The sequence below is a fragment of the Atractosteus spatula genome, chromosome 3 (assembly GCF_055471065.1).
Source record: "Atractosteus spatula isolate fAtrSpa1 chromosome 3, fAtrSpa1.hap1, whole genome shotgun sequence".
Classification (NCBI taxonomy): domain Eukaryota; kingdom Metazoa; phylum Chordata; class Actinopteri; order Semionotiformes; family Lepisosteidae; genus Atractosteus; species Atractosteus spatula.
In genome coordinates, this window is record NC_142708.1 from 12328800 (window position 1) to 12343923 (window position 15124).

Here is a 15124-nt window from a genome sequence, read left to right on the forward strand (position 1 = left end):
ATCCAAAGTATTTGCCCAAATTAATGGAACATAAATAAATGTTCTCAACTGAGCACCTCAATCCAATTGAACATTCGTGGCTCAAAAACGCAGCTCACCAATGGAAATCACAGATTGCCAGGACATAAAAGCACACTACAGAAGTTGTCTGTTTAATTCATGCCAAAGAATCATTTACAAAATACACAATTACAAAACATTGGTTTTTTCTGGAGCTAAATTATTTATGACAAGCTTAACTTTCTGAAATACAGTAAACATTTTTTTTCATTAAGATACACTATCCCCAGCTACATATTTCTTTGGGTTTTGTTCATTTTTTTCATGGTATGAATAAATTGAAAGAGCGTTGTAAGTTCCTGTTATCTAGCTTTGTAATCCTTTTCAGTGTTGTGCAGCCACTCCCAAGTGCGTGGCCTGCATTTATACGTTTTTTTTTTAATCTGTATTTAAGCATTTAGAGCTACTCACTAAACCTGATTTTGTTTTTCAGGTATATTTTGGCACGTCTCACCCTCGCTCGTACATCTCGGCTAATGTCACAGGGTTTAAGTGTGTGACGGGCATGTCCTGTTTGATGAGGAAAGATGTGTTGGATCAAGCAGGGGGGCTCATCGCATTTGCCCAGTACATTGCAGAAGATTATTTCATGGCCAAAGCCATTGCTGACAGGTAAAGGAAACTTTAATTCACCAATTTCTATAATGTTGTGCATGGTCTATATCAGGGCATTGCCAGATTAGCCAGAACAAAACCTAACTGTACCTTGTGGATTCTGTTCAAGAAAAGGAAGGCACAGGTTATAACTGCAGAGTAGTGCCTCATTAATTGTGTTCACAAACTTTGGAGCCCTAGACTGGAGGTCTCAAGAGGTCTTTTGTCAATGTTCAGAACAGTAGCTTCAAGAGTCACACATTCCCTGATAAAAATGATTCACACCCTGCACAGTATGTATGGAGGTTCTTCACTCTTGCTGCCCATTCAGCCACAGCTATGTACTTGATCTGTTTAAACTTGTTTTGCCAGTTCCCCACCAAAAAAAAAAGTCACAAATCACCTGCCGGTTTCACAGTTATTTTTACCACAGAACATACCTCTTGAAAACAAGTGATCTCCATTTTCGTTTAGGTCCTCTGCTCTCTCTTGTGTGTTGCCCTTCTCTATAACGTTTTTCTACATTTAAGTCAAATTGGGACCAAATGAATGTAGTAAAATCATTCAGTCATTTAGTGGTGCCACACCAAGAAGTCAGCATTATACCTAAAATCCAATGTCTTAAAATTAATATAATGACACCTTCATTTCCTGATATTAAGTAGGAATGCAGTAAAAGTGGAATAATGCAAATGTATTCATATTGTAGTTTAAGGTATTTAAATATATTCAATTTCAAAATATTTTCAGTTGGATAACCAGTTTTCAGTTTTATCCTTTGGGTCCTGAGGTTTCAGATCTGTGGTAAAAAAAATGACTAGAAAATATTGCTCCTTTTTTGTTTCCAAATGTTGTTTTTGGACATCTCTTGATATTTTGCCATTTCTTTGATAAGCTGTCATTTTATTATTTGATTAAGTTGGTTGTGCCAAAATCCAAAAAGGTAATTGATTAGGGGTTCTAGCATGTTAATACCCCTGATCTAGATTGATAGATCTTTTAGAATTTTCATATAGCTGTGCTGAATGCCCGGACATCTACAGTTCTCTTCACATCTGCCAGCAAGGAGAAAGATGCTTTACAGCTGTGGATTTTCAATCTCACTTTGGTCGTTTATGTCTTTGTTTGATGCTTGTGGACTGATGCACCTTTGTAAAAGAACATCATACTACAGTATGCATTACCTGGTCATTGCTCCATTCATAGTACAGTATGTCATGATGTTCTATGACTGGCTTGACTGTGACAGTGAAATACCATCACATCGAAACTGGCAAAATGTAAATGGATATGTTTTTAAACTAAAGTTTGACTCGGTACTAATGTATGTTTTTTCTCATAGGGGATGGAAATTCTCCATGGCCACTCAGGTAGCAATGCAGAACTCAGGCTCCTACTCAATTGCGCAGTTCCAGTCTCGCATGATTAGGTACTGTACTTGGAACATTGTGGTAACAATGACCATTTTATGACCATAAAATACGAATAAAAATTATTTGGATGTAAATGTGCACAGAAATGCTTTAAAACCCTTATACTGTCTGCAGTACCATAACACAGGTTTCATACTGTAGGTTAACAGCAACTAATGGCCCAGGGATAAAGGTCATGTAGAGCAGCTAATTCAACTAAATGATCAAAATATCCGAAAACCGAGATGCTCCAACACCAGAATGTAGTGTCAGTGTTCTAAAATTTCAGTTTCAAAATTTGCGTTAGTGTTATAACTCATAGTGTAAGTTTAAGATCCCAAAGCAAAGAAAAATATCGTTCCAGCTCCTGAAATGAAATTCAAAAAGGTGAAAGAGCGTCAGTTTTTTTTTTAATTTATCTTGGGCCGTGTGCTCAAGCCATTTTTGTTTTTAAAGTTTCCCCCTTGCCCAGGTTTGATGTTTTCTTGCTTCGCTTTCAGGTGGGCCAAGCTGCGCATCAACATGCTCCCAGCCACCATTGTCTGCGAGCCGATATCAGAGTGTTTTGTGGCAAGCCTCATTATTGGATGGGCAGCTCACCATGTGTTCCGATGGGATATAATGGTGTTTTTCATGTGCCACTGTTTGGCATGGTTCATTTCCGATTACATACAGCTCAGGGGAGTCCAGGTAAAGATCTCTTCTTTTGACACCTGTCTGCATTCACATACAAGCTTTTTAATTGAAAGTGAACTAAGCTTGTATACATAGCTTGTTACACTTCCAAGGGTCTTGGCATTAATTTAGGAGTTTGAAACTATTAGAAATATGAATGTTTTCAGTAATAAAGTTAGTCTTTTTCACTGATTTCTATGTAAGTGTTAATCAAGTATACATGTTCTGTGGGTGCTACTGAGGTAAGCTGTGTTAATATGTACAGAATATACAGTATTTTAGATTGGGAGGATGCCTGTTTTGTTACTTGTTAAATATGGGATTACTTTCTTCCACTTACTGATTAATATTTAATGTGCCAGCTTTCACAGTCTCTAATCTATACATCCACCCCTGTTTTACTAGTATTAGCTGGGAAAAATCTGCAGTCACACCTCCTGTTCTCCCCAATCATATTTCCAGAACTGTACAGTATGAATAAAGTAATTGCTTGAAGAACAAAAACATAAAAATGTATATACCCTAAGCCAAGTAAAACCTGCTTAGCTTCCCAAAGTAGGTATGTGGCTTTTCTAATAAAAAGAGGGAATATTGGGCTCCTATTGCACTTAAGATCACCTTCCATGTCAGTAGTATTTTATAAATCAGGAAATCCTTGTGTTCTGTGTGATAATTAGTAAATCCAGTGATTACAGTGAAGCAGTATTGGTTCCTTGCCCAACCTCTCTGTACATTTTCCAGATTTTTTTAAGTGTTCCATATGTATGCAACATACATGCTGGGTATGTGTCACACGATGCTCTTAAAATATAATTTCTATTCAGTCTTCTATTCAGACTGGGGTGCTGAAGTTTTTAATTTCTTTATTGTGGTCGAAGAGATGTTCTTCACAGACATAAACTCCTTAATAACACGTTTCTTTCACTGGTTGGTTCCTCTGCACTGTGCCTTATCAGTTAGTGTAGGTGCTTTATAAGAATCCCCAGGAAATGTTCAGTTCCTTTCCATCCACACTATCAATAGTTCCATGTTACATGACAGGATAACATTGAGGACATAGGCTGTATGGCCTAGTTTTATGCAGAAATGGGAAAGTGAAGAAAGAATGTACTATTTGTGTGTGGTAGGTAACAAGTGGCCTGTTTCCCCTCTCTGGGATAGAAGACCGTGTGCTTGCAAGGAACAGCAAAGCTTTTAAAGTCAAAGGACAAGCACTATATTAAATTGTCCTTGTTTCAGTTGTCATCATCGAGAGGGTAAATGGGGTTTCACATACACAAGGTCCAGCTACTCCCAGTGTTAGTTTCCCGGGACTGTGCTGATGCTGAATGGTTTCTTTTGTCTTTCTCCCGAAGGGCGGACCTCTCAGCTTCTCCAAGCTGGATTACGCGGTGGCCTGGTTCATCAGGGAATCGATGACGATACAGATCTTTCTCTCGGCGCTGTGGGACCCCACAATCAGCTGGAGGACGGGTCGCTACAGGTTGCGCTGTGGAGGCACGGCAGAGGAAATCCTGGATGTATAACCTAAGCGAACCCATGGACTACTCAACAAGAGGCGGAAGAGATTTAAGAAAAAAAGAAAGCATTTAAAAAAAACCGAAACAAGAGAAAAAGAAAACTGCAAAGAAAAAATTACAAATCCGATGTTTGTATAAAAAAGAAGCTTTTAAAAGAATTTGACCTTTGATGGTTTTTACTTATGTGTTTGAAGAAAAGTGTTCATTATTTATTTTGTGTGGGACTTGCGGCTTGTGTTCTTGTTTTTTTTTTTTTTTTGGAGGACCGGTGGAAACCCCTGGCCTGTGCCAAACAGTTCCAAAAACTGTGAAGAGAAGGTATGAGAGGCGATGGGAAGGCATTGGTGAATATATCAGCCTTTGGTGAACGCTGCGGGCGTAGTACAAGTGGGGTTAATATTTCTTGGAGTGGGTGGGAAAAGAACGTTTTTTAAATTCTGACCTTTTTTATTGTGAGCACTACTGAGAACTTAAAAGCACCTACTGACGACCACTTTGTGTGTACAGGTCTAGTAATATCTTGCAGAGGAAAGGGGTTGTTTTTTTAACATGGAGTTCAAAGTGGTATTTAGGGTACATCTGAGTTAAGATCACTTCCCAGTACCACCCGTTATTGCTAAAATGAGCTCATCAGTTTGTGAGATCTACATACGTTTTAAGTTCCCATAGACCAAACTGATTTTGATTTTACAAATGACCTTTTTCCTTGCATTGATTTTTCCATCTCCAGTTTGACAATCTGGGTTTCACTATTGTTTAGAAGACCACTGATTTAACTGTAGGCAATTTAAAATATGCCATAATCTATTTAAGAATGGGTTCATTGGATTAATCTTGGATTGTCCTTCCTTAAGTAATGTTAGGAAGGTTGTGCTTGGTGCTATTTGGGATCTTTGTACCCAGCTGATTATTTCTGTACTTTTAATCCACATTCTAATGAATCGGCCCATTCCTAATCTGAGGATTAAGTTTTCAGCTATTTTCAGGGAACTGCACATTTGGGGAGAAACAAGTAAACTGCTTTTTGTTTAGGACAAGCTTTTGAACAATTTGAATAGCTAGATTAAAAAATATACTGTGAGAAGATACGAAACAATAGGTGTTGGAAATACTATTCCTAATTCCTCTGTGTGGTTTTCTAAGATAAAAGTTATTCTCTCATTAATTTGGCACTGATGTTAAGATTAAGTTTTAGAAAACAGGAAAACATTCAACTAAATTTGAATTTTTTCTTAATTTAATTGATTCGTTCAACATTGTAATGTAGTTTATTTTCATCAGTAAACTGAATGCTAAGCATTCAATAAGTCCAATTATTTCAATATAGCAGCCTTTTAAACTTAATTATTTATAAATTTTATCTAAAAATGGGTTTTTCATTAATCCCATTTTTAATACACCGTAGCAGTGTTACTGACGTTTTCAGCAAATGCCAAAACTCTGGTGACAGATATTTTAGGCACTGACACATTTCAAGAGATTTGTTGCCAGACTAAGTATTTTTCCAGCGTTTCTGGAGTTTGTGATCCTCTTTACATTAAAGGATTTTATTTTCCTGATGATCAAATAGCTCCTAGAAAGTTAAAACTGTCGTACTTGAATTTACCTTCACTTTTTTTACTAAAAACCGCAGTTATCTGAAAAGTCATTTCATTGGTAATGATTGTCATGACTGGGAACAAATCTCTACAAAGAGCAGCGGAAGCTGTTCAGGTGTTATTCCTTTTAACTAGATCTTGCACTACTTTCTTTTCTAATGAATAATAATAAAAAAAAGTTTCTTAAAGGAAAAGGGTTACTTTGTGAACGGCTTAAGCAAAACCAAGCACTGTAGAACCATTGAAATTCAAGAAACTTAATCCTCAGTGAAACTGTCAGACTTGTGCCCTCCAGTCAATTTGGCTTTGGTGGTTAAGCAAAACTGTGAATTGTAGTTCTCATGGGGAGTTACAGGTACTGTCTCGCCAAACCAGCAAAAGTGTAGAACATGGTTTTAAAGTAGGACGTCAAGGCAGCACACTATAGCTACTGTTTTTCTTTAGACAGAATAACAATATACAGCGACATGAAGGTCAAAAGTCTGACGATTGCATTTATCTAGAGGCTGAAAAAAAATCAAATTGTTCCATTCTCTTGCAAATTTCTAAATTGGTTAAAAAAGCCATGCCTACAGTTACAAATAAATATGTAATGGGCGCAGTATCCCATGATCTACTCCTCCTCCAATCTAATAATCTCTTGGTTTAGAACAAGATTGGAGTCTAGCCCAGTCTAAGTTTATGTGAGCAATGTGGTCTTTTTTTGTTGTTAACTGAAAGTGGATTGAATTAGCTGGTTATGATTTAAGGGTGTGTGTTTCGGGAGCAGGGGGATGAATTAAATAGCAATAAAGAATACAGTGAGAGGCCACAATATGAAGTTGTTTGCTGTATTCTACTTGTAGGGACAAAACTCGAATTCTGTCTTGGTATGAAACATTTCGGATTTTTTTTTTAATAGAGACCATTTCAGTACCATTTTAAGCTATTTTCTTACCAAATATATAGCATAGTTCAATACAGATTTAAACTGAATGTAATACTGCATGTAAATGAATAAGTACTAACTGTTTAAAGTACAATTTGAATTAAATGTCAAATTAATTGCCATAGTAGGCACAAAGGGGAATGGGCTGAGGTGTGGTGGCTATATTTTGCAACCAAGAAACTTTCTTTCCTGTCAGACGAAGTCTGCAGATACATGCTTTCTTTGTTAGTTGTCTTCTAAGCATCATTTTGTAACCCACCTCATGAAGGGGGGGTCTAAAATGGCACTGTAAATTTCCGATAGACTCCTTGCTTTTTTTGGTGTATGCGTGTATGTACTCTAAGGGTGGCCTTTTTATATTTGCGAAAGATTGTATTGTTCTGTTATACAGTGGGGAACTGGACTGTTTATTTTTTTATTTTTTTTAATTGCTTTTTTGATATTCATCTGTTGTACATAATATGCAGACTGATGCGGAACAAGACTGGAACCCTTGGGAGGTTTGCAATATCTTGGTCCCACAAGCTGTTGCACAGATTTCTCGCTGCAGTTGAGCTCTGTTCTGTTTTGGAATGAAAAGCATACCTTGGGATAGGTTGAACTACCTCTGAATGATGGCACTGGCAATGGGCTGTTTGGTGGCTGTTTGATAAATCTCTGCTGTTCATGCCCCTTAAGAGATCTTTCGGCTTTAAGGCACCATAGCAGTTGGTGCATTTCTTCGGATTTTTAATTCCGCACACGTTTAGGAGGCCGTCTTGAATGGCACCCACTTCAAACTAGGTATCATAAAGGATGACTGTCATGAGCTGACTTACTGTAGATCTGTCCATTAGCCCTTGTTCCTGAAGAGAAAGATACTGTAGGAGCACAAATTTAAGTTGCGAATCGCCTGACTGGGGTAGTTCAATGAAAAGAGGGAGACATTTCGGTTGCTCTGTTTAATTCTAACATAGCGACCAAGCATCATGTGCAAGCAGTGACAAGTGCCGTAAGTGTGTGTATCTGTCTGAGATCATCAATGTGTTTGAAAGAAAAGAAGAAAGAAAATCTCTTGAGGAACTATATTGTTTTGCCATTTTGGTAAAAAAAAACATCTTTATGAAGGAAATTTCTTTATGAAGGAAATTTCCTTCATAAAGGAAAAAAAAAAAGCACTCTTGACTAAGTACAGCCACAGCAGATCTCAAAGGACTATACAGGAGCGGTATGACAGAAGAGCTGGAATCAAATGCCAAGGTCAATAATAACAGGAATTTTTTCAGGCTAGCTGCTCTTTTGTGACCGTAATAACATTGGGTGCTCAGCTTGTCAATAGAAGCTCAGTATGGGAACGAGTCTATAGAATTTGACTTTGTTTCTGCGAACAGAAATCCAATCAAGACATAAGGCCACTCAAGCTTTCCAGTTAATTTCTGTTGTGTACTGTGTGGGTTTACAACGATAATATTAATGTTACCTCAGTTTTGAAGCAACAGGAATTTAGGCTTTCGGCACTACTGGTTTTTACCACATTGCGTCAGTTTATCACTCTACCAAGTCAAAGACGGTGCCAAACCTCACTGGAGGGACATCTTGCAGTCTTAATGTACAGTAGGTAGAGCTTTTAGGATTCGGATGAGTAGACGTTAGTTTGGAGAGTGGCTTCTGCTGTGAGTGACTGAGTTTGTGGACCATATTTTCACTTTAATCGCCTTATGAAATAGTCATTTTGAAGGGCAGCCGCATATCTTCAAGGGTCCAGTTTTGACAGCAGGGTTCAGGAATGTTCCTGAAACAAAAACGGTCTGGTCATGATCCACCACTCATGTTGTTTTATGTTGTCTTGTCAAATATCCTGTACAGTTAGTAGTTTTTTTTTTATTTGTACAGTGTATTTATGAAGTTTGGTTGAAACCATTGTAATCACTGCTCAATAAAAGCTTAATTTATTATCAAGCTGGACATTTTTTTTCTTTTTTCATCACTTTATTAGCAGTGTCATCAAAAAGGATGGACAAACTTCTGTATGTTAATTATTTTTCCTGCATTTTTGCGTTTTGTCGATACAGTATGAGTACTTGACTGTTCCGTATTGTACTCCGAAAACGAATGCGTGGATCCACAGCTGGAAACTGTGTTATTACAGAGACAAAATTAAAGCTTTATTGAAATAACTGTTTAGTGTCTGTTTTTTTTTTCTCAAGCCCCTTCTTTGTAGGATAGTTGACACTGTAGATTTCTAAGCCTGTTAGTTTAAGTATTTTTTTATTATTTTTTAAAAGCCAAAAGCCTAAAATTCTCTTTTGCTATGGTGCTGAAATTAGAGCTAATGATTCCAGCTTAATTCTTATGAGTAAAAACACCTTTTCTTTCTTTTCAAAATAGGATTGACAGAATTCTGTTAAAAAAGGTTCTAAGTATGTGAAATGGTTGAGGGTAACTGGTAAAGATTCCATTATATTGTATTTATTTGAAATTGAAGTTGTGTGATGGTTATTGGCCCCAACAATCTAGTTGTAGAAGCAGTTATTACAGTATACTGCTGAATGAGAAGATTTAAAAATGTCTTAGATTGGGGTGATACTTTAATTTTTGCAGTTTTTATAGTGCTAGAAAAACATTATCACTATAGTACTGAGTATAGCTGCATTTTCCATTCAGGAACATAAGTAAAACATTGACCCTTGACTACAGACTCTGAACACTGAAATAAAAGCAAGCTTGGTTGATGGTATGTGCACAGTTCTTTTATCAGAGCCTGTTTACTCAACAACAAACTCATGACCAACAACAAAGACTTGTCAGCTGCTTCTCATTATACTTTTGCTCCTTCAAAATAGAGGTTCAGCACTAATCATTTTACATAATTGTTCATTTTAAGAGTTTAGTTGACTCAAGGGAACTGAATTTGCTCTATTAATATTACAATATGTATTATTTATAACAACAACATGGAGAAAAAAATCTATTCTATACCTTATTGTTCCAATGCTTTTGTGTATTCTATACACAACTCAGTTCTGGAGAACATCTGTATGTTTCCTTCACTTAAAATTAAAAATGGCCTGCAGACTTTCAGACTGCGGAATTGAGTTTGAAAGGCAAAAATAATGGCACTTCTGTTTAATTGAATATTAAATGTTACAGGTATAAAGGTTTACTTTTTAGCATAAATTAATAATAAATGTAAAAAACTGTAGTGCCAAGACTAAACTTTTATGTTAAACCAACCTTAATATTTGACTTTCAAAGCTCTTGCAAGAAGTTTATTATTTACCTGTACTCTATATAATCACTAATGAGATGATTTAGTGCTTGTGCAACAGTCAGACATCTGACATGGTTAGTCAAGGATGATCGATAGATCAAAATTATATTATTTTGCTTATTATGCTTCTGACCAAAACCGTGGTATAGTTTCTAAGTCAAAGCTTTTTTTCTTTGTCAAACTTTATTAAGTTCTTGTTCAGTTTACGTTTATTATTCTTTTTTGTGTGTACATTATGTTCCTATACTGCATGTAGTCCTTCTGCTAAGTAATTTTATTTGGTGTCCCCTGTTCATTTCTTGTATATCTCAAATCTCTTTTAATGTTAAGAGTCTGTGTTTGAAAAAATACAGAGGGTAATACTGAAAAAGTAAAAAAAACAACAACTGGATAACTTAATATGATACTTAGTTTCCACACCTCTGTGTTTCACTTCTTGTATAGATCTACTGATGCTCTCGTTAGTCAATAGTTGGTATTTGGCACTTTTCCTCTCTCAGCCAGCAGCCATATCACCCTGCAGTTCTCAAGTGGCTACCCACTGAAGCTCAGCAGGGTTGAGGCTGGTCAGTACCTGGATGGAGACATTCTGGGAAGCTAAGATTGCTGCTGGAAGTGGTGTTAGTGGCACCAGGGGGGGCACCCACCCTGTGGTCTGCGTTGGTCCTAATGCTCCAGTATAGTGACAGGGACACTGTACTGTAGTGGGCACTGTCTTTCGGCTGAGACGTTAAACCAAGGTCCTGACTCTCAGTGGTCATTAAAGATCCCCGGGCATTTCTCGATAAGAGTAGGTGTTATCCTGGTGTCCGGGCCAAAGTTCTCCCCTCGGCCTTTACCTTGTCCTCCAAATTGTCCCCATGTATGATTGGCTTGCGATGGACTGGTGACATGACATGACTTTTCCTCTCAAAGGCCTTCTCTCATCCTTCCTCCCACGGCACCATCAGCTAAATACTATTAACACTCAATAGTATCAACATCAGTGAAAATGGGGAAAAAATAATACAATTCTTTTGTATAATTTCACATGGATTGATCATATTTATTTCCTTAGTTGACCCTGACTTTCAAGGTGGCTTACAAGAACTACAACATCAATTTAACACAAAAAAATAGAATGCACTACAAAGGCAAAATAAGTAAAATCACCAGTGACAAGAATAAAATAACAATGAGGGAGGCTTGTGTTAGAAGTGTGATGCATGTGCAGCACAGAGTGGAACCAATATCCAGCGAGCAGTAAACAATGTGTAGGTAAGGAAGGAAAGCCACAGAGCAGGTTCAGGCAGTGTTAAGATGAATAATAATTATAATAATAATTGTTTACACTTATATAGCGCTTTTCTGGACACTCCACTCAAAGCGCTTTACAGGTAATGGGGACTCCCCTCCACCACCACCAATGTGCAGCATCCACCTGGATGATGCGACGGCAGCCATAGTGCGCCAGAACGAGAGCAGAGTAATTAAGCCAATTCATAGATGGGGATTATTGGGAGGCCATGATTGGTAAGGGCCAACGGGAAATTTGGCCAGGACGCTGGGGTTACACCCCCTACTCGTTTCGAGAAACGCCCTGGGATTTTTAATAACCACAGTGAGTCAGGACCTCGGTTTTACGTCTCATCCGAAGGACGGAACACTGTAAACAGATGAACACGGATGAACACTGTCAACAGATGAGGCCTGTGGTCAGTTCTGGAGCAGTTCTGATTTGAATGCAAAGATTTCACCACTGCAGAGACAGAGACACAGATGAACGGGCCTAAGACCGGGGAGAAATGTAGAGAAGGAATTGACAGTGTGGTGTGGGAGGAACAGAGAGGTCTTGGAGGTGATACAGGAGACCTGACAAGATGGAACAAACTGAGCGTTAATTGTTTATTGTACTGAAGTGTTTGCCTAATACAAGGAGCCGTAACATGAAAATAAAATAGTATTTGATTAAGTACAAAATTAAAGCACGAGTAATTTATACATTTTGGATTTTTAGATTTTTGTTTCCAATGTATTTTTGTTTAATACTCATACTATGAGGTGGTTTTACTGTACCTCATGGAAGTTAATACATTACCCAAAGAAGCTCTAAACAAAAAATGCTGATCAGGTTTTGGATTTTTTATTTCTTTGTCAGTAAAAGGTAGATTAAATGGTTCAATCACACTCAGCTTGGGCATACATTTCAGTTCAGAAACAATAAGAAAAACGTGTTGTGTTTCAGTGTGTTCCTACTAATCTGGATCCATGTAACTAACTTGCGAGTACTGTGCCTGTGTAAATGTGGTTTCACAGACCTTGGAGTCTTTTCATAGGACGCACAAGCTATAGAATTGATTAGTTGAATGAATAATTTATTATATGTATGCTTCATGTTTCATTTCCTGTAAATGTTCCGATAAAGCTCCAGGGACATCACAAAAAACAGCTGTGCTCAAGGCTAGAACAGATTTTGTGGTTCCTTAGCTGTAGTTTAAACAAATGTCTTTACCAAACTATGTGAACGAACACTTTTAATTGATCTCTTTTCTTTTCATTCCAGCATGGAATAAATCTTTACCTGTTCCTTTACAGCCTGCGCATGCTGATGGAGCTACTTACTTGGAATTACTTGTACCTTTTAATTCAGTCTTCTGCAGAGTTGCAAGCTTCATCTTTGGCTTTTTAGCTCACAGTTTACTTATTGTTTATCTTAAGTTGCATACAATTTTGTATTGGGGAAAAAATGTTATAGTAAAAAATAAGTAGTGTATCCTTAGAAGTACAAGCTAGTACAGGTACTGACTGTACCGTATATTCCTTCTGACTTATACAGTATGCCAATATGACTCATTGGAGGGAAGACCATACCCTTACTCAGTGATGGGTCCACAGTTAAAATGATGTAATACATTCAAATTAGCATATGTTTGAACCCCTTAGTGTCTAAAGCTAGCAGGAGACCATTTTAGAAGGCAGCCCTGGGCTGTAGCATCTCATGCAGTTTTGTTGAAGGGGAGGACATCAATTTTGGACCAATTAAGATTGCAAGAGAAATTCTACCATGATTTATAATATGGGTAGATATTGTGTATTGATAGACACTCATATTGTCAAGGACTGACAGGGACGGATGACTTTTTAAAAATCTTTCTGGAATATAAAGATGCCATTTCACGTGTTTATAAGTTATCTGCTTTCCTTTTTCTTATTCATTGAATTCTCGTGAGTTACTGTAGTTAACCAAGAGCTTTTTTTTTTAAGGAATTGGTGTTACATCTGCATTCCTCCAATTAGTGGAAAGGAGCACCTTCCACCCTTCCAGCTATTTTAATGATAGCTGGAAAACCTAGCTGAAGTCTCATAAATGATATCAGCCATTACCTTAAGCACAACAGGGAAAAAATCTGTCAGACCTTCATTTATGATTTATGACTTTTAAGCCATTGTACAGTCCCTGCAATACCTCAATGTCAGTTATGCTAAAATGACTAAAATTAATTTAATTTAATCTTTAATCTGGGGCCTCCTGTTGACATCTTTATAAAATTAATTTAGCATGCAATAACTGTTTCTTTTTCATTTTATGTGTATATATAACGTATACATAACTTACGTATATATACAGTAACATCCATATTATCCTGTAAACTATTTACTTCAGCTTTTACAGTGATATAGAACTGAACATGATGGTTTGTACTATTTTAAGCATTCTTTTATATGAAATGATTCCTGGGAAATCCATGCAAGGCAGATTTCTTAGGAATGAACAGTGAAACACAGACTAGAGGGCACACATGGAAACGATGTGGAAGTGCATTTGAAACTCAGAAGGTTGTGAAAGTGGAACAAACCACCTAGTCATGTTGTTAAAGCAGGTAACCTGACTTCCTTCAAGAAACGGGTCCTTGGATAAATGAACTACTAACTACCGAGCAGGCTCATTTGTAACCTTTTTATGTTCTGATTAATCATAATAATAATAATAATAATAATAATAATAATAATAATAATAATAATTGCTTACACTTATATAGCGCTTGTTTGCTTGTTTAGACTTTTAACATGTTTCTACCCTCAGTCATGAGCAAGAAAAATACTCTACTTCAGGGATCTTTAACGCTGATCCTGGAGATCCCCAGTTCAGCAGGTTTTGCATATCACAATTACCAGTTTTTTAATGATGTGGTACAATTGTGATCAATTAAATGGCTGACTTGGCAAATAAAGCATCCCTTTCTATTTCTTTGTGAACACGATTAGTTCCACAATTCTGCTCATAGGAGAAAAATCATTAAAGCAACACTAAATTGCCCCTTAAAATACATTCCAATAGTAATAATGAACATTGAATAATCATTTGTTTGGTGAATATTTGAGTATTAAGTATAATAAGTTTTGTCTTTACCATTTATTTAAGAGGTTGTCTACTGGCTTGACCTCCATTCAGAAAGAGGGGTCGGGCCTTCTCATCCTACGGCCAGGGAGGTCGAGATCAGCGAAAGGAGATGGCAGAGAGGACTGGCTGTCCTGGTTTGAACTGGTTTGGAGCTCTCCGGGACCAGGGCTGGGTTATAGGTCATTGCCCAAACTCAAGGATGATGTGTCCAACTTCAGTCTGCAGGAAGCAGCTTACCTTTGTTTTAAAAGTTCTGCTCAAGCTTTTTTTTTCTTCTGTAGACGTCCAACCGGTTACATTTCAGGCAACTGTATGAGGTCCACTTCTGACTGGAACAGGATTGATAGCCATTATATACCCCATTTGACCAATTAATTGTTGAAAATAAATTTTAAATGATGCCCCAAAAAGCTATGTGAAATCAATTGGCCGTTGTGTAAGAAGAAATGGAGAAAAAAAAGGCACAGCGTTCCCTCGGGACCAAAGCGTGGGAACTACTTGCTTATTGGTCAGACATTAAGTAAGAAATTATTTTTAAATATACTGTATATTGAATCAGATAAATTCTGGAGAAATTATTTTGAGCTCTGCTCAGATCTAAATAAAAGGGAACATTTTAAAGAAGATAAATACTCCATTGCAGAGATCCCACAAACACTTAGTGTCAGAACACTTACGAGAAAATGTACAGTTTCATCTATTTTCA

General features: G+C 37.2%; 1 protein-coding gene across 2 annotated transcripts in view; it reads left to right on the plus strand.

Annotated features, from left to right (window-relative positions):
* Positions 1-8725, plus strand: part of ugcg (UDP-glucose ceramide glucosyltransferase) — a 47824-nt gene extending 39099 nt beyond the window's left edge. For both annotated transcript variants that reach the window (XM_088910190.1, XM_088910189.1), the window contains 4 exons: positions 494-672; positions 1997-2083; positions 2567-2756; positions 4097-8725. In XM_088910190.1, the coding sequence (XP_088766316.1) occupies positions 494-672; positions 1997-2083; positions 2567-2756; positions 4097-4267 (627 nt within the window). In that variant the 3' untranslated portion in view covers positions 4268-8725. The remainder of the gene's footprint in view (positions 1-493; positions 673-1996; positions 2084-2566; positions 2757-4096) is intronic.
* The last annotated feature ends 6399 nt before the right edge of the window (positions 8726-15124 follow it).